Source organism: Zootoca vivipara, chromosome 10 (assembly GCF_965207765.1).
Source record: "Zootoca vivipara chromosome 10, rZooViv2.hap1.1, whole genome shotgun sequence".
Lineage (NCBI taxonomy): Eukaryota > Metazoa > Chordata > Lepidosauria > Squamata > Lacertidae > Zootoca > Zootoca vivipara.
The window spans coordinates 37,473,067-37,493,589 of NC_142593.1; the positions used below are offsets into that span (position 1 = coordinate 37,473,067).

General features: G+C 39.8%; 1 protein-coding gene across 1 annotated transcript in view; it reads right to left on the bottom strand.

The window, feature by feature from the left end:
- The window catches only part of CWC27 (CWC27 spliceosome associated cyclophilin), a 111,155-nt gene that overhangs the window by 25,057 nt on the left and 65,575 nt on the right, over nucleotides 1–20,523 (bottom strand). The window contains exons 11-12 of the mRNA XM_035100352.3: nucleotides 11,956–12,059; nucleotides 1,713–1,822 (exon numbers count right to left, since the gene is read on the bottom strand). Coding sequence (XP_034956243.3) covers nucleotides 1,713–1,822; nucleotides 11,956–12,059 — 214 coding nt within the window. The remainder of the gene's footprint in view (nucleotides 1–1,712; nucleotides 1,823–11,955; nucleotides 12,060–20,523) is intronic.

Sequence of the window (20,523 nt, forward strand, 5' to 3'; positions counted from 1 at the left end):
GTCTTGCAAATGTCTGTGCAAATCAGATATCTGCAGTACTTTATAACTGCATCCATTATGCATCTGTTGTTAAGTTACAAATAAATTTAACAAAATATATGCTATCATGCTCACCATCATCATCATCTAAGACTTAATTGTTTATCTCTGCCTTTCCATAATTTTAAATGTTTTAGTTAGGCTGCTTTTATTGCGGTGCTGCTTTATTTTGTGATCTCTGATCTTAATGGACTGAGTGCTGCTTTAAGATTATTGCTGGCTGAGGCTACTTCATTTTATTGTGATCTGGTGTGTTTTAATTTAAACCATCAGATTCTTATAGTGTTATAAATTTGCTTAACTTAGGTTATATATGTCATGAGATATTAATTTATTAAATAAAAACAGATAAGCACCATTATGAGTGGTTTAGATGCACACTGGTAGTGAAACAACATCTAGGAACCCAAGGTTGAGAAAGGGTGGTCGAGGGGGAAGCTTACTTGGCCTTAAGACAGGTTGCTCACCTGTAAGCTCTGGATTCCTAAAGTTGAGAAAGCTCTCAGTGTTGCTCTGCACAACTGCAGAACCTCTATGCGGGACTGCACATAATCCCAGCTCTCCACCCCCAAACCATTTGAAGACTACTGATTTATTGGAAGATTGTAAAATTCAGCTAAGTTTTCAGACCGCAATCCAACATTGACAAAATTAAAGTCTAAGTCCCACCTTTATATTTTATTATTCATCTTTCTCGTCGAGTTTAATGGAGAGACAAATAGGGAAGTTCAAGAATTAAGATTATAGTATTTAGCCCTAGTTGTCAAGATCAGAGGGCTAAAAAGTATGAATATATATTTTTCTTATTGTTAATGTTGTAATAAGTTATATTCACAAAGAATGAATTTGGATGAAATGGATATATTTTGATATGTATATTGCAATGCAATGTAATCTAGGCGTTTGTGTGCTGGTAAGTGTTTTGCATGTTTGTATGTAAATCTGTAGTGTGATTTATATGTTGGTGGATGTTTGAATTTAAATAAATAAATATTAAAATTTAAAAAAAATTAAAGAGAAACTTTGAGAACAGAAGGAAAGTCCTGCTGGATGAAGCCAAAGACCCACCTGGCCCAGCATCCTGTTCTCACAGTGGGTAACCAGATTCCTAGCAAATAGTATTGAGGGACACACTGTCTCAGATAATGAAAGGTGAACATAGTCACTACGTACAGTGGAACCTCGGTTTATGAACACCTCGGTTTATGAATTTTCGGTTTATGAACGCCGCGGACCCATCTGGAACGGATTAATTCACTTTCCATTACTTTTAATGGGAAAGTTCGCTTCAGTTTATGAACGCTTCAGTTTATGAACAGACTTCCGGAACCAATTACACCCATATTTCAGTTTATGAACGCTTCAGTTTAAGTACTCCGCGGACCCGCCTGGAACAGATTAATCCACTTTCCATTACTTTCAATGGGGAAGTTCGCTTCAGTTTATGAACGGTTACTCCGCAGACCCTCTGGAACGGATTAATCCACTTTCCATTACTTTCAATGGGAAAGTTCGCTTCAGTTTATGAACAGACTTCCGGAACCAATTGTGTTCATAAACCGAGGTACCACTGTATAGCCTTTGTCCCTAGTAGCCATTGATACTTCAACTTTCTGGGTAACTGAATTAGTTTTAAAAACATCATGCTGGTTCCATCATCTTCGATTATTTACCTGAACTTCACGGGAAGGTCCTTTCTTCGGCTGCTGCTGTTTCAGTTGTTCATATTTCTTTTTTTCTTCCAGATATTCTTCAACAATGCTGTTCGGGACAGCTTTGTCATCTGCATTTAGAAACCAATGAAAACATGCACTGAGCCAAGGATGACTATGATGCCATCACTGGGAGAGAGAGAGAAATAAGACTACATAAATAACCTCTAGTGCTGAATGCTGTCTGGTTAGCTACTTGACATATGAACTCATTAGAAAACACAATTTGCCGAGAAAACTGACTGACTACATGTCTAGTCAGAAATAAAACCAATTTAGTTCAATGAGTTTTGTACACTAAGTGAGTACTGGATTGCTGTTTTAGTTTGGCAGATTAAAAACGATTTGAAGTCAAAGGGTTGGTGAATAATGGTCTCCTCTGAGTATGCTAACACTATATATCACTCTATATCAGCTTTTCATGTCACAGAAAAATTGGGAATAGATTTGAGAATAGTACTTTGCACTTGGATCTGGAATAATATAGTTTGTTTGTTTGTTTTATATACTGCTCTGCATCACAAGATCTCAGGGTGGTTCACAATAATATCTCTCCCCCCCCCATGAAAGAATTCAGCATCATTCTAAGGTGATTGTTCCATCAAGGCTAGCCTTTTGTCTTCCTAGATAGAACTATCCCCCACTATCTCCCCCTGCACACTGTTCTGGGGATTCTCCTACCCTTTCCATTAGCCAATTTTGGGGTGGGGTGGGGTAAAAGTCCCATTGCACAAGCAGACTTGTTAGTTAAATCCCACACAAAATTGATAATAAAAAAGAAAAAAATGCAATTTGTGAAAAATACAATTTCAGTGTCGCCTGATCAGAACAAGACACATGTTAAGATTTAAACAGGTCCTGGCGCTACACTGGAGTTCACGCAAACTGCTTACAATCTGAGGTGTGAATATGTGGAAAGGCAAAGCAAATCGTCCTTCGCTTCAGGCAACAAAATGTCTCAGATGTGAACAACAGGTGTACATCATGCAGCAAAGGGTTTAATCTAATTTTAATTATGCTTAGAGTAGTAGGTCCATTGATTCCAAAGAGTCTACTCTAAGCATGACTAATTCTGGATTTAACTCAATGCATTTTCTATGTGTTTTGTGTTGAGGTTGCCTTTGCCTCCCCACCAGCCCTTTATGACTGTCCCTGGTGGTGAAGTCTGGGACTATGGTGGGGGAGTAGGGGAAGGAAGTCCTGAAAGCATGGTCTGAACTCGCTGCCACTGCACAGGATATGCATCTGTTTTGGAAAGGTTTTCTTGTTTGTTTTTGCTATGCATTTGGGCATCTGTTAACCAAATTCTGCATGATAGTTCCTGAGTTCAAGGAGCAGTTTTTTTTATCTAAGTTTGGGTACAACTGAACGCCATTTTGAATCAAGATGGCTGACTGAATATTTCAAAAATGCACTGATTTTAACTACTGTTTCAAAACTGAATTTATTATTATTATTGGTTTCTCAGAATTCCTATGCAATGCCAGGTACAAGCCTGCTACATAACAGATAATATTAGCTTTCCAGAGCTTCAAGTAAACCACAATGGTCTATTTCCCTTTTATCCTATGCCACTGTACCGGTAGTACTGTCATACATAAAGGATGAACATTAGAAAAAATGGACTGTTGGGCCAACTTTGTTCATCTATCCTTGTTATGTTGCATCTCTGCAACTCTACGGAATATTCTTTGCTTCTGACATTTATTCGATTTGGAATAGTGATTACATGGAAAGTAGTATGCTATCCATGTTCTTTTTGGGTTTTGGCTGAGTTTACAAACTGGTGCTTAAGTATTCCACTTTATAATATTAAAGTTTTATGCCCCATTGTATAGTACAAAAAATATGAAAGGTTGCAAAAATATAGGGTTTGGATCCAGTTTTTACTGTCTTCTGTATTAGTTTTGTTTTGCAGCAAGGCACTGCCAAAAACAACACCATTATCTAAAATAATTTTCTCAGGTTATAATTGTGAACATAATCCTGTTCTATAAAGAATTGAACACCAATAATCCAATAAAATGTATTTAAGGACTACCATTATTTATTTGAAGATAGATTTTGTTCAAATTTGGGTTTCTGATTCATGTTTAACAAACTTGAATATTCATATTTAACAATTTAGTGTATTCATGTAGATAAATACAGAACCCCATTCATGAAATTGTTGGTGAAACTCCTTAAAAGTGCAGTTATGGTCCCAAATCAGGAAACAAAATGATTCCTAAAACCCCTACCCTGCTATGTGAAATTTGATGAAAACATATTAAAAGCAGTAGAATTTATCTATTTTTAAGATGGCTGTACCTTCAGTTTTTGGAACATTCTAGAAACAGTACTCACTAAAGTTGAAAACCTACCAGCCACTTCATACACAGGTGTTTTTTTAAAAATTCTTGACATAACTATTTGTAGATTTGTGTGAGTAGAATATTTGTGAACAGAATTGTATGCAACAAAGTTAGGGTTTTCTTCTTCCAGGAATTGGAATTACTGACTAGGAAATAGGAGTTGCTAACTAACAAAACAAAATGTTTGGTTTTCTGGTGAAGTTTTTATAGTGATACAACAAACACTACTTAGTATATTAACATTTGGTGCAGACCCCAATCTGAATGTTGGAAGAGAGTCTGGAGGTGATTAATATATTCTTTTCATCTGCTTGTTTGTGCGTTTAAGAGCTCATAGAAGTGGACTACACTACAACGCTTTGTGAGTAAGGCACTGATGGACTCCCCTATGTATGGAAGGTGAATTAGGGAACTGTGCAAACCCTTTCATCCGTTATTAACACTACTCATTCTAGGAAGAGATGGTTTAAATGCAAAGTAAGGGCCTGAAAAGAACATGGGGAATTGGCCTTTAGCTGCTTTGATTTTATCTCAGAAAGGCAAGTTATAAATGCCAAAAATCAATTAAGCCAACTTTCTTTCTTGCAAACATGCAGTCACCTATCAACTTTAGGGGAAGACCCAAAGCTCAGTGGCAGAGCACCTGCTTTTACATACAGAAGGCACCTGGCATCTCTAGGTAGGGCTAGGCCCCAAATCTTTGAGAGCCACTGCCAGTCAGGATAGATAAATCCGAGCTTGATAGACCAATTGTCTGACTTGGTATAAGGCAGCTTCCTATATGTCTAACTTTAGCCTAGTTCTATAGTCCTCATGGCTTCAGTTTGGCTAGCAAACTCCTCACTATAACTCCCTTCTTCTCTGTCCTCTCTCTCCCAAACCCAGCCTAATGTTAGTACAACAAATTTAAATTTCAAATGATTTATTTAGCCAATACCACTACCACTCCGAAGATATATGCTTATCAAGGGTATACGGTCATACCTTGGTTCTCGAACACCTTGGTAGTCGTACGTTTTGGCTCCTGAACGCCGAAAACCCGGAAGTAAGTGTTCTGGTTTTTGAATGTTCTTTGGAAGCCGAACATCCGACGTGGCTTCCACGGCTTCTGATTGGGTGCAGGAAGCTCCTGCAGCCAATTGGAAGCCGTGCCTTGGTTTTCGAGCGGTTCTGGCAGTCGAACGGACTCCCGGAACGGAGTAAGTTCGACAACCAAGGTACCACTGTAAAGGAAATGTGTGAAGAAAGCAGTTTGAGGGCCTGTATGCTCAATTATTTGAATGAATGATCATAGGAAAGAAATGCAAATTTAGGAAAAAATGCAAATTTAATGAACTAGTGCAATGCATTCATCAAAGCTGAAAAGTAATTTAAATGAATTAGGCTTGAGATCATTTGGTTCAGACTAGCACAAGATCAAAAGATTATACAAACGACTGGTGAGAAGATAAGAGACAAACGTCTCCTTCACTGGCAAGACTGGATTCAGGTTTCCAGCAGCTTTCAGCAATCCTTTGTCTTAATCTATTTTACTCTTTTATTTAGTGCCCAAGACTAGCTCTACAGGATGTTGAATGATGCTGCCCCAGGCACAGCCTCTCCAGCTGTTAGAACTAGCTGCTGCTCTTATGTTTAATGGGAACTATTGACAGCTTTCTTGTTTTGTCCTGTCTTTTTGGCTGAGGAAACCACAAATCACTGCAACAAGGAACAGCACATTTCTTTTTTTAAAAAAAAACCAACAACCTGTTAGCCGATTTCATCATGCTAATAAGAAAAAAACAAACATGAATAACAGAATATGGAAAAGGCAAGTTATTTAAGAATTTGTTGTAGCAGTGCATCAGAGTTGTTGGTGGAGTTGTTCACTCACTCGGTCGGTTTGGATGAAAATCATTGCAGTCATATTAGGAATGGCAGGCCAAATGAAAATATTTTTTTAACATTATTTAAATGTCATCAGGAAATCTCCAGGAAAGCTGGATGTACAAGGGGAGAAAAGAAGGGGCAGAGGAAGCAGAGAGTGTGCTTACATACGACTCATTACCAACCCAATAAGCCATGGTTTGTTATGTCTATACCAGCATTTATTGTACAAAGACAACCCTAGGAAGGCATGTGTTTTTGTGATGGGGGCATCACTAAATACACACCACAAGCTTGAATTATTGTTTAATCAGAGTGCTATTATACTGAGCAATAAATGTAATAATTAGTTGTTTTTTCAGTTTTGCCCTCCCCTAAACTACCTTTACAATGAAACTAATTATTCTGAAAAAGAAGACATACAATGTTGCAACCAGAATGATACTTCAGGCATGGTTTTTAAACAATTATGGGGCACAGAAACTTGAGGAACAAAATGACACTAGCAGAAGATCAAACGACAGATAATTATAGGGGGGAAAGCAATGCACTAGGTTGCAGATTAGTAAATCTATACTGAACCCAGATGTCAATTTTTTAAAATGGATGGCACAAGACCTAAGGCTGACAGGTCTTTGGAGAGAAGGCTCCAAACAGAAAAGGGAAATAAAAACACACAGAGAGCTCTGTTTCATATTTACAGTCTCAACTGACAGACCTTTTGCCCTTAGGGCAGCAAGAGGTGGGGGAATCTCAACTGAGAATCTACAAAAAGAGCGATAAAAATTAAGACACTTTACACTGCACTGAAACCCCCCCAAGGGTTTCTCATATAATATAACCCAACAGATATTTAAAGGTAATGAGCATGAACTAATTTTCAGACAAAGGGGAGAAGCCTTTTCTGTTTGCATATGGAAAATATCCCTCACTACTTTTTTTTGGTGAAAAATTCACACTGAAATTATTTGCCAAAATCCACATGTAATATCCCCTCAAAACTCTTTTTAAAAAGAGCAGGTGATGTTCAATCCATACTTGCCTAAATACTATGAAGTATCAGGGCCAGAAAGGATTGGACACTGAAAAAAGGAAACAGAAGCAACTGATGCTAACTGTATATTAAGTACCTCATTTCTAGTAAACATAGCTGCAACATGTTTTGAGGATCTCTATTCCTTGAGGAGTAATCTAAAACAACTGCTTCATATGCCATTAAAGTGGATGCAAGTGTTATTTAATGAACATCGTCCAGCCTTCCTGTAAATTATGTTGCAAACCTATGGTCTAACCATGCTGGCTGGAGCATTTCACCATTTTATGCAATCAGAGTTAGGCAAACCTCAAAGGCAAACTAGTCCAGCCCCAGCCAATATGTGAAACCCACAACTACAGCATCCCTGACAGGTAGTCATCTAGCTTCTGCTTAAAAACATGTAATAAAGAAGAGTCCACCGCATTCTGAGGCAGCCCATCCCATGGTTCAACAGTTCATACTGTCATAAAACTCTTCATAATATTTAGATGAAATAACTTTTTAAATTTTTAGCCTGTTCTTCCAGGTTCTACACTCTATGTAATAGCACTTCAAATGTCTTAAGATGGCTCTCATATCATTTCTTAATTGTCTGTTCTCCAAGGTAAACAGACCAAACTCCTTCCACCTTCTGTCATAGATTTTGATATTCACCATTTCTGTTGCCTCCCCCCTCATGCTAAATCAGAACTGTTTACAAAATATAAGTCAAACAAATACTGTATGTTAGAGCCAAACTCCTTAGACTTAGGACAGCAGAAATTTTTCTTGTTCAAGCTTGTCTGGAGAGCCACATCATTGGCAATATCAAACTAATTTGATCTTTAGGTCTAAATCCCTCTGCAATTGTCCTTCAGGTGTCCCCAGTCTCCAGATGCTACATATATCCTGGTCCAAATTAAAGCTTCTCATTAAAATCAGAGAAGAATAGGACAGTCCATCACAATCAAAACAAACACCAGGAACAGATCTCACAATTAACCAAAAGACTGTCTAACCAAAAATTTCTAAGTAACTTACAAGGAGTGGTGGTGAGTGGACAGTTCTCCTTAGGCAGAGGGAACTACCACTAAGATGGCTCTATCTAAACTCAGAAGTTCTCCAAGGTCCTAGCCCAACACTCTAACCACTATACCACACTGGTGTGGTGGTTTATGTTCCTAGGGACCAAGAGGGGAACCAGGTTCTGTGCAACACACATGCGCTTTATGGGAAGATCTTTGTTGGTGGGATTAAGGTGGGTCAAGTATGACAACAAAGTAGTGGCATCAACATGAATGCTGGCACCAAATAAGGAATAATGATTCTGATCAGCCCCATAGCATTTGGTTCTGTAGTAATCTGATGGGACAGCGTTGACAAATCTTGAAACATTGCCAGTCCCTTTATACAAGGAGTATGTGAAATTATTATTGCCCCCTGGGCTATTTTCTTTCTTTCAAAAGAGGAAGAGATGTAACATAATGCGCAAAACGGTTGCTGGAAAAACCACCACCATAGGTACTTTCAAGGTAAACGTCAGAGGTGTTTATTTCAGGTGACTGACATAAAACTCAAAATAAACCTTTAGAAGGTGTAGAATAATATACAGTCATAAAGCACCAAAGGGCTGGAAAGAATGAGGCAGCTGACGGGGATGAGCTTTAAGATTTGGATTTTTGCAAATTCTGGAGTGAAAGTGACCTGGTCCACACTTCCTAGACTAATGTGTGAATCAGTATACTTCTCCTTCACACTTCAATTCTGTAATACACTTCCCAGCTCAACCCCTCCCCTTAATTAACAATGTGTATTCAATATAGAAATACATATATTGAAATAAAATATGTAGTTAAATATGAATTTTAATGTGATATATTTGTGTGTGTATTAAGACTGATATGGAAATGGAGCAGATTTCTGAATGAAGACGTGTGTAATACAATCATGAGGAATTCGTCTGTTTCCAAACTTGTGTCAATCTGTACATGCCTAACCTCTGATTATATTAAAAAATAATAATCTAGATGGTCATGACTTTCACAGGTACTGCTGGGAGTCAAAGGTGCTGCTGCGAGTTGGAGTCTAACAACATTTGGAGGGCACCATATTGTTCACCCCTGCTCTAACTACTACACCACATTTTCTTAATCTCTGCCTCCACCCACTTGGAAATAAGCAGGAACTGGAATTACACCCAGTCCCACAATATATATCAATGTTACCTGACGCAGGAATGGATTTACTCATCTCAGGTCTTACACACACACACACACACACACACATACACACACACACACACCCTACCTGAGGTAGGTAGTGGTCAAATAGGACAGAGAAGTAAGTTACTGCTCAAATGTATAAAGGCATATCATATTGCTCAAAACTATTCTTAGCTTGATGCCCTTGAAAGTACCTGAGTGCATATTACCCATAACAGATGTGATAGGACATCTTTTAAGGCTTAAGATCAACATTTTCTAATAAAAATAATGTGTTTTAAAAACACCAAGCTCCGTTTAAAAACACAAATACGGGTGCAGGCATCTCAGTTTCTACATGCACAGCTCTGTTATTGATTTCATCCAATCTTAAGATGGCTCTTAGAAACTTCTAAATGATTGAATTGCCTGGGGTGTATCTCAAATAACCACTGGTTTTAATCCCCTCTTTATTTTCAAAGCTCAGGTTGCCTTTTCTAGTCTAAATGTTGTCAGTTCACAACTGAGGCATTGTTTTGATAATGCACCAGAAAGGAACTTACACCTTACCTTTCTGAAAGCAGATTAGATAATTTGCCTAAACCTACATCTGTATGGGGCTCAGCTTTATTGGCTGCCAATCTGAATAAAGCACAAAAAACCTCAAAGACACAAGAGGGGGGATTTAGAAATATAATTTAGCCAAGAGGACATAAGAAAAACAAAAATAAAAGGACCAGCCTACTGAATGCTGGATAAGTGAGATGCGAAGGGAGGCTCAGGATAATTTATGGCAAACCATTACAGAAAAAATGGTATCCCACCACTACTGTTCTTTAATGGTAAAAAAAAAAAGGGTGAGATGCGGAATGTCAGATTGTATCATTTTGTATCTTCTTAGATATGCATGAATGAGGCTGAAAATATTTCATCTCAGAAGCCAAAAATATCTAAGACAGTGCCATCCACAAACTCTGGGGCTTTCCTCTTCTATCTTGCCTGGCCTTGTACGGTAGTTAGATAGGCCTCAACATGGCCTGTTGCTTCACCAGACAGCTATCTCACATTGGGATCCCCAAGCCTTCTACTTTAGTTTCTGAGTTCAGTCATGAATGTGTGTCTGCCCGTGTCCATTCAATTTCACCTTCACTGGACTTGGTGATCACCAGAGTCTCCGCCTATATATGAGGGAATTCTTTGGGAGTTGTCTCTTCTTTGACTCCCTATAGTACCGGGGGGGGGGGTAACAGTGGCCCACCAGCTCCCATAATTTCATCTTATTAATATAAAACCGTAAAATAGTTAAAAACAGACACCAATCAACCTTTATGGAACGGATGTGTTCTTAACTGCCTGTATAGGCCTGGCGGAATAGAAATTTCCCAGCAGGCACTTGAAAGTTGGCACAGGAGGCTCCTTTTGAATCTTAGCTGGTAGGATATTCCACAGGACTAGGCTGATGACACTAAGGACTCATTATTCTTGCTGTTGTCAAATGAGCCTCACCAACTCAGGGAACGACTATGCAGAGGATCTCAGAGGATGAGCTGGGTTTAAGGGGACCCAAATTGGACCTAAATTGCTGAAGGCTTTGCAAATTAATACAAGAACCTTGAACCCGGTTCAGTAGTAGATGGGCAGTCAGTGTGACTGTTTTATCAATGGTATGAATGTTCTTGACCAGTAATCTCCTTCAGCAGTCTGGCCGCCTTATTCTGCATCAGCTGGAGCTTCCAAACCAGACCCAAGGGCAGCCCCACATTGAGCGCATTACAGTAATACAGCCTCAAGGTTACCAATGCACCATCTTTGACTACTGGTCATACTGCCTAATGCTGATGGAAGTTGGAGTCCAACAACATGTGGAGGGCCATCCCTGCTAAAGTTCTCCAATCTTTCGTCACCGCTTTCCCATCAACAACACATTAGGCAGGGTGTTAGCTCTGCTATGGCAAGAATATCCCTTTTCTCCTTAAACTAAGTATTACCAAAACAGCTGACAAAGGACGTTCTGGCCCAGAAAAGCTTATGACACAATATGTTTGTTCATCTTTAACGTGCCACAAGGCTCTTTGTTGTTTTTATTTCAGATGGCGTAACATCAGCAATAACCCCACTGTTTAAATTAGGTTTATGAAGTCTGACTCTTGCACACATTCTGTACCATACAGTCAGAGGTATTTTAATGCATTTTTAAACCCTAGGCTGTTTTGGCAGCGAGGTTACAAAAGAAAGATTGAAAGGGGGATAACTTTTGTATTTTGGTGGCATTTGCTGCTTCAGCAGCAGAAGATGCTGGCACGGAGCATAGGAATTAACACAGTGGGGTCAGATGACGTAAATTATAAGGAATAAATAAAGAATAAATAAGTTGTCATGGAAGTGCTACAGTTCTGCAAGGAAAGGCGGAACAGAGATGCAATAAAAATAAATAGAATAAAAATAAATAAAATATAAAGGGTTAGAAGAGATCAGGACACAAGAGTTTATTTAAGATCTTGTACCCTGACAACATTTCAATAAATACTTCTGTAAAAAGTATGGTTGGGAGAGACAGTCTAAATCAACAGACTAGCAAAGGAAGGTTAAATATGGGATAATAACTGGCTGGGGTTTCGGCACTGAAAAAAATTGTATTTTTTTGAACACAGGATGAACAAGGTATTTGGATCTCTTGAGGATACTTGGCACCATGTCCTCCTGAGAAAGTTATTCCATTGCAGTGGTATACAAGTGTAAACATGTGTTGCCTTTATTATATCTCTTACCTTCAATTTTATTCTCCTCTAGTTTGGAGGCATTTTCTTCTTTCTTTTGCTTTGCTGCTAACAGTTCACGCTTCAACTGGCGCACTTCCTTCCGTAGGTCCTCACTGCAGAGAACAATGTTGAGATAAATTCAATTTTCTTAGAAAGTAAAGCCACCCAGAAGAGACAAAGATAAGACCCAGTAAAACTGTGATAAAACATATGGAGTACAGCAATTCATTTGTGCCAGATTTGGCCTATCAGGTTCATTTTAACATTTTATATCCTGTTAAATTTCAAAACTCTGGAGTGCAGGGGGAAGAGAACTTTCTGTAGTGTAAGGAAAATTCATTGTATTGATAATATGTTAACCTTAGTACTACACTGAATGCAACTCTATGTTTTGGGCTGTGCACCCATTAGTTCCCTCTTCTTCAGCAGAATTTCCCCTTTCCTTCCCTTGTTGACTCCTAACCATGGTCTAGTGTGACATCTGCACCAAATGCTAAGTAATGTTGATGCTAATAAAGTTCTCTCTTTGTTACCAGACCTGCTGCAGCACCACTGCACACATTCAAATGAACATGTACAGTGGTGCCTCGCTTAACGAACGCCCTGCTTAACGAAATTTTCGCTTAACGAAAGGATTTTTTGAGCAGAGCTTGCCTCGCTAGACGAATGCATTTTACGAAAAATTCGTCTAGCGAATCGCGGTTTCCCATAGGAATGCATTGAAATTCAATTAATGCGTTCCTATGGGCAAATTTTTTTTATAAAAAAATTCAATGCATTCCTATGGGATTCGCTAGATGAATTTTTCGCTATAAGAAAGGACCTGTGGAACGAATTAATTTCATCTAGCGAGGCACCATTGTATCTTACAGGTGGAGAATTGGCTATATTACTCTTGGGATCTTTACTAGAGACAATTGCGAACACAAACAGAATTGCTTGCGACTTGCATGTGCTGGGATCAGTGCTAATTCATGCAACAGAGGCTTTCTCTGGGGACCACCATGATGCTCTTACAGCTCAGGGTAAAGCTGAATTACGCATGCAGACACTCTAAGGGAATGTACAGATCCAGATGAACCAAGCTTTTTAGCAATACAGGCAACTTGCAACTTATGTACTTTTAGCTTGTTTATTTTACCTTGTTTATTTTCAACTGTACATACTTGATGCATGGAAGGCAGAGAGCTTAAAAGCTCTTTTTGCACAGGGTTTTTCCTGGTGTGGAAAGAGCTTTTAAGCTCTGTGCCTTGCTTACTGGGCTACGGAAGGTTCTTTTGACATCTTATGAGATCGTGGGTGGTCCCGTGAGATCTTGTAAGGGTTTCAGTGCACCAGATCCGGAAGGTAATTTGCTCACATGGGCACAATTCCAAGGCTGGAAGCCGCCCAGAGTGGTGGGGGAAACCCAGCCAGATGGGCAGGGTATAAATAATAAATAAGGCGTTATTTTGACTATACAGTGGTACCTCGCAAGATGAATGTCTTGCGCAATGAAAAACCCACAAGACGAAAGCGTTTTGCGATGTATTTGGTGCCTCACAAGACAAACTTTTCTATGGCCGTGCTTCGCAGGACAAATTTTTTTGCGGCGGCAAACCGCGCTTCGCAAGACAAAATTATCGCAAGACGAAGCGACTCGCGGAACGAATTAATTTCGTCTTGCGAGGCACCACAGTATAACCCTCTGTTATAAGTTACCTGTATCTCATATTCCAATTGTGATATAAACTGATTTGGTTAGTTGTAAGATCAAGTGAAATGATGCCATCAGTCTGTCCAGAGTAACCCTATTTGGTTCACTCTGTGCTTTGCCAACTGAGGGCAGGATGTCCTGATTCTGTGGAGGCCGGAGACAAGGAGAGATCTACTTTAGGTAGGCCTCCTCTGCCGAAACATGCTCCCGGTGGTGAAAGAGCAGATTCCATGGAGAAAGGGGGAGGAAAAAGAGCCAGAGTGTTGGATTAGGGAGACAAGTCCCAATGTTCACTCAGCTTGTCGAGTGGACTTGGGTCCCCTATCTCTCAGCCTAACCAAAGGATAAAAGGGGAAGGGGGTCTGCATGAACTTATTGAAGCAAACCAGGATATGTGAATTAATGAAGATAATGATACTAATAAAACTGAAACAGGGACTAATACATACAACACATGACAATAGAACTTCTGTTATCATGTAAACAGCACTTTGTCACAGAAAAGCAGCCTGTTTCTCTTTGCAAAGCTTTGGCAACCTCTGGTTACTCTTTCCAGTAGACATGAAGGATTATGCAAGCAGAGTGGGAAAGCTTTCCTGTCAACCCCAAGTTATTTTGTGGGATAGCATGGTGAGGTTTCAGTACTGCTGCCTACTCAGTACCTGTGCATTATATGGATAAAGCAATGACTTCATATTCCAGGATTATCAGTCTGGCACTTTTCATAAGTACCCCATTCACAGTTCACCACCACAGAGTTAAAGACATCACTCAAGAGCAAGCAGCCAAGTCCAGAATAATGGATGAATTAAAGGGCATTGACAGAGCTGTGGGGTGAAGCTTACACTGCACATTCCTACATTACGTCCAACTGTAGCTGTTTTCTCCAACCTTTCATAACAGTAATTCAGCATCGTGTTAACCCACAGAAACTAGGATGACAAAATGAGATTTAAGCAAAGAATCCTTATTTCTTTTCTTCCATTTGCAAAGGAATGACTTCTTATTTCTTGTAATGGGCCAACTGGTTTATATTATTCCTATGTGACATTTGCAACATATTGTATTAATGGTAAAAAAGACAAAGGAATAATTTCGTTACAGGTAGGTAGCCATGTTGGTCTGAGTTGAAACAAAATAAAAAAATTCCTTCAGTAGCACCTTAAAGACCAACTAAGTTTTTATTTTGGTATGAGCTTTCATGTGCATGCACACTTCCTCAGATACACATAAAAATAAATCGTGACACATAAAAGTAAATCACTGGACAGTGGATTTAGAATTACAGGAATTAGAAGAATTACAGGAGAACATTCTAAGGCTGAAACATGTGGGAATTACCCTGTTTCTCCAAAAATAAGACGTAGCCATAAAATAAGCCGTAGCAGGATTTTTAAGCATTCAAGGAATATAAGTCATACCCCGAAAATAAGACATAATGATAGGCGCAGCAGCAATGCTGGCCGCGGCAGGAGGAGGGAAAAAAACAAGACACCCCCTGAAAATAAGCCATAGTGTTGTTGTTGTTTTTGAGGAAAAATAAATATAAGACGGTGTCTTTATTTTCAGAGAAACATGGTAGCTCCATTGAATTCAGTGGCATTCACTCAGAACAAGCACACAATTGCACGTACAGTCGTACATTGGATGTCGAACGGAATCCATTCTGGAAGTCCATCTGGCTTCCAAAATGTTTGAAAACCAAATTGTGGCTTCTGATTGACTGCAGAAGCTCCTGCAGCCAATCAGAAGTCAGACGTTCGACTTCCAAAAGAAAATTCGAAAACCGGAACACTCACTTCCAGGTTTCCATCATTCGGGAGCTGATTTGTTCAGGAGACAAGGCAATCACGATCCAAGGTATGACTGTAATGCTTATTTCTTTGCCTGGGCATGAAAAAGCATTCAAGATCCATCTAAACGGACCTTAAACCATCATTCTATCTCCCAAGGAAATCACAAAAACTTTGTGTGATAAGGCACTGCCACATTCTCACCCAACTAAAAAACCCTAAGATTCTTTCAGGAAAGCTAAGATAGTTACATGGATATAAAATCCACAAGTTAGATATACTATTAACAAATACATTTGCTTTAATTGTATGTAACAGATATGAGCCAATATTTATCAGCCAATGACCCACCCCAACCTGAGCTTATCCAAAGTACGGCCAAGCAGAGCTGGGCAGAAAGTAGACACTGTCTAATTTTCAGTAGCCATGTTAACAGTTGTTGGGATTTATTAGGTAGACCTTAATCTGATCAAGTAAGACAGTCAAGAGTGTGTACTCAAGGTAAGTTAGAACAGTTTAATTATTCCTTAAGATAGGGATCGAGAAGCTGTTACTCTCCGATGTAGGACTGCAACCCTCATCATCCCTGACTATTGGCCACACTGCCCGGGGCTGATGGAGTTGGAGTTGGCAGTCAAAGAGCATCTGGAAGGCCACAAGTTCCCCATCCCTTAAGAGATGATCCTTGAACACACTTTAAACGGCATGTGCTCTTCACTGTTAAAATGCATTGGTAGCCTCTGGCAATTCTACAAAAAGAAAACAAATTCGGCCAAACAAAACTCATTATTAACCCACCCCATGTTTAAGTTAGTTGCCTTTGGCTCCAAATAAGTTGCTCCCCTCCTCTCCAGATACCAGTTCTTTTCTTTCAGCTCCTCTGCACTTTAGCTATATTTACCAAGACTGATAAACAATCCCTTATATGCCTGGGAGACGGCTGTGGTCTGCAAGAAGAGCTTCTCTTGCAAGCTCCAACAATCTCAGAAGCCTGCTCCATAGTATCTTGTAGCAGGGCCTTTAGTGTGGCTGCCCCCATTCTATGGAATAGCAGTCCTGATGAGATATGAGAGAAGCTTGCACTTTCTGGAAACAATGAAAGACCTTTCATTTTGCAGCTGGATAAGTGGAGTCAGTTTTGTTTTAAATATATTTACTTCTTTGTGTTTTTAACTGTTTTTGTTTGTATTGTGTAACATCTTAAGACAGCTGTAGAGAAGGTGATTAATAAACTGATGATGATAACAACAATTCAGCAATCACTGGATGCATTAGGAGACAAACACATTAAGTCCTCCTTTTTCCAGCATGGCTGCTGTGTAGAAGTACCCCAAAGTGTATTTGAATTGTGCATATTTCCCAGAGAATTCTTGCTTCTCTAAGGGGGCACTGCAGCTCAGTGGCAAAACACATGCTTCGTGTACAAAGGGTCCCAGGTTCAATCCTAGCATCTCCAGGTAGGGACTCTAGTCTTGAACCTTGGAAAGCTTCTGACTGTCAGTGTTGGCAATATTCAGCTAGCTGCTAGGTGGCTCAGCAGTACGGCTTGTTTATAAGGCTGCTTCCTATGTCCCGGTTTATCAGGATCCCTCCCTCCTTCCCTTTTCTACTATGAAACACATGGCAAGGCCAAACCTGTTCAGTTTTCCTGATCCTACCTCCCATGCAGAAACTGTTGCAGCATGGCACTATGTAATCTGATTGTGTCAGGGATAAAATAGCTACTTATCTCTTAATACAGGTAACTGTTTAAACAAGTTGTGATTAGAAGAAACACTTTGCTTTGTCAAAACAAATGATGACATCAAGCCATTCTTTACACCTTGTGTGGAAAAGAAACAATCTGGTGTACGTAAAAGAAAGTCTCATGGACAACTGGATGCTACCGACACACTTGGAAATATGGCGGAAGCCATCCTGAAGGAAGCACAGAATTAAATGGCTTGGCATCTCCACATACCATTCATGATCTGTTGATCTATGTGCATGGACACAGAAAAGTATTAAGATTTGGAGACTGATATGGTTTAAGAGAAGACTCCCTGGAAAGCCCTGGGTGCTTACTAGAAGGACAGATCCAGAAGCTGAGGCTCCAATACTTTGGCCACCTCATGAGAAGAGAAGACTCCCTGGAAAAGACCCTGATGTTGGGAAAGATTGAGGGCACAAGGAGAAGGGGACAACAGAGGACGAGATGGTTGGACAGTGTTCTCGAACCTACCAATATGAGTTTGACCAAACTGCGGGAGGCAGTGGAAGACAGGAGTGCCTGGCGTGCTCTGGTCCATGGGGTCACAAAGAGTCGGACACGACTAAATGACTAAACAAACAAACAAACAAACAACATGGTTTCTCTCTTTATGGTCCTGGGAAAAGCCAGAATATGGAAATGATCTCAGCCTTGGAAAGAGATACTCAGAAGGGCAGGGCCCTTCATTGTCCTCTGCTACTCTGAAATGAGCAAGTTAATGATTTTGAATGACACACAAAAAGAGCTTTAACAGGTCAGTGAACATAGGACTTCTATAAAGTCTGAGCATTAGCTTCATCTAGCTTAGCATTGTCCACAGAGACTGGGAGTGGCTCTCCAGCGTTTCAGGCAGAGCTCTATGCCAATCCTACCTGGAGATGCCAGGAACTGAAAATGGGACCTTTTGCATGCAAGCCGATGCTCTAGCATGGACCTATGGCCCTTCCCTATGTGACTCAGAAAGTGACCACATTCTGGGGACAAGCCACTTCACCTCACACTGAATTATTCTGGGGCTGTTGTGGGGAGGAGAGCAAAGCCTGGGGCAACCAAAGCCTACAGTCATAAATTTAGACAATCCTGCACCACAGGAGCACAGGAGGCTTTCGGCACAACCAAAACATGACAGAGATATAGATGTGCTATACCTGCATGTGTAATATGTTAAATGTACACTGTACTGTACTTAAAATAAAGTTGGCAATGGGGCTCTGCATTGGGGTTGGCCTCAGCAAGCAGAGGCAGGAAACCTCTCCATGACCCAACCCTCCCCACATTCATAATTTCCGTCTATATCACCTCTACCAGCTGCACACTGACAGAATGTCTTACTCAACAGGTCTCATCGCTGACTAGTTTAGATTCATTTGGCAGGCTAAGGAAGATGAGTTACTTACAACCTGGAGCAAGGCCAAGCCTTTGCTCTTTGTCAAGTACTTAATATTTATTTTTTACTTATCGTCAAGTGCTTTACAAATATTAACTAAGACTCATAGCAACCCTTGGAGGCAGACATTCTTCCTACTGAAGTTAGGAAACTGATGCAAAGAAAAAGTTAAATTACTTCTACAAATATTGCCTATGAGACCGTAGATTTAAAGGTGTCGTCTGTGTTCTGGTAATTTTATGGATCTTTGCCACAATATTAAGCTCAAGGAACAGCTATTTTGAAAATGCATCTGTCCAGTTTATTAAGCAGGAACTTCTGCCTCTAGATGTGGATTGCTTGCAGGCAGGGAAGATATATTGTTCTAGAGACTTGCATCTGCTTATTGATATGAGAGCACTCAATATGAGAAACATAAATTATCAGGATAAAAAATAAACTATTACCAGTAACTGACCAACTTTTCCCACACTCCTTTTGAGAGAAATTTTATCTAAATTTGCACCAAACATTTCTCCCTTAAAATATAAATGAGAAACATATAATTTACGCCCAAACTGAAAGGCTACCAAACGTTATTCTCTGCATTCAGGGCAGAGTTGCCATGGAAAGTCATTTCACCTTACCGCATCTACCGGTAAGTGTTCCCATTCATAAATAAGATGTTTTCTGTCTGGATTGGTTAATATTAGGGCTCTCAATATGTTAAAACACTTTTTAGTATTAATAGCTTAGGGTGGATCAGCCACTAGACACTGTAGCTTACATGCTGTATTTTGCACTGAAGTCACTTCCACTTAGGATAAAAAGATTCCTTGTTAGGATCCTGAGCTCGCGCACACACACACACACACACAAATATTCAAAAGGAAGCTTCACCAGCCTAGTAGGAAATAACATATTAATAGCTCATGACATATTGGACGTGCATTTGTGAAAGTCTTAACCAGTCTCATGAACATCAAGTTCTGGAGTGAAGTTGTTGAAAAGCATGGTTTTCAGCACTTACAACATGTAGAAAGTAATGAAATGCTACACAACACCTTAGTGAATGCTGGAGATCGTAGCTTATTATTATGTTTTTCTCTGCAGCTCTTTTATGTCCTAGAAATGCAACACTATTACTGTCGTGCTTTTATTAATGAAGCATCTGTAAAATAAAATATTGTGTTTTCAGAAAATATAAAATAGTAAAGTAAGGGTGTGCCAGTATTTTCCAATTAACAGAGGTGAAGTGCTGTAAATAGTCTATATATGTGCCTAGTGATCTCTTATGCTGTTCACCCCGCAGTCCAAACCTGAGATCATCATACATTTAATTCAGTTTAGAACTGTGTTTTTCTCTAATGATACCTTTGTTTCCCATTTTTTTAGGGCCACTTTACACTTGCAATGCAGCTAGTTTCTTCCAAGATTTCTCCAGTGAACTGGGCTGTACACAGACAGGCATTTCCGTAAGTGGCTCACAAGAGACCTTTCCCCCATGCAATCCCACACACGGAAGGGATTAAATGAAGACACTGGTGCAGTTAGGTAATTTTAGACTCTTGACTTAATGGTCTTTAAAGTTCCACCCCCACCCCTTTAGATTGTAATGTGCATTACTTCACATTCTTCTGCATTTGGTAAGCTAGCCTTGCTGTGATTAGAGAGCTTTGCTGCTAATTCTGCTGAATTAGTCCTACCCTGGCAGCAACACTACATAGAGGAAAAAGTTGCCAGTTCTTAGAACTGATATCTGCGGTTGCCAGCAGAGAGGCCTACTTTAGAGACAAGAGAAGGCATGAAGGCTGTTTCACACCTGCTTGAAGCATCCCTGATGCTCCAAATGTCCAGCCACAAAAATGTGCTAAATCTAACCACGCACAGACTAAAGGAGCTGCAGAGATGCAGTGAAGACAAGAAGAGCAGAAGCATCACTTACAATCTATCTAGAATCACTCTGGCCAGG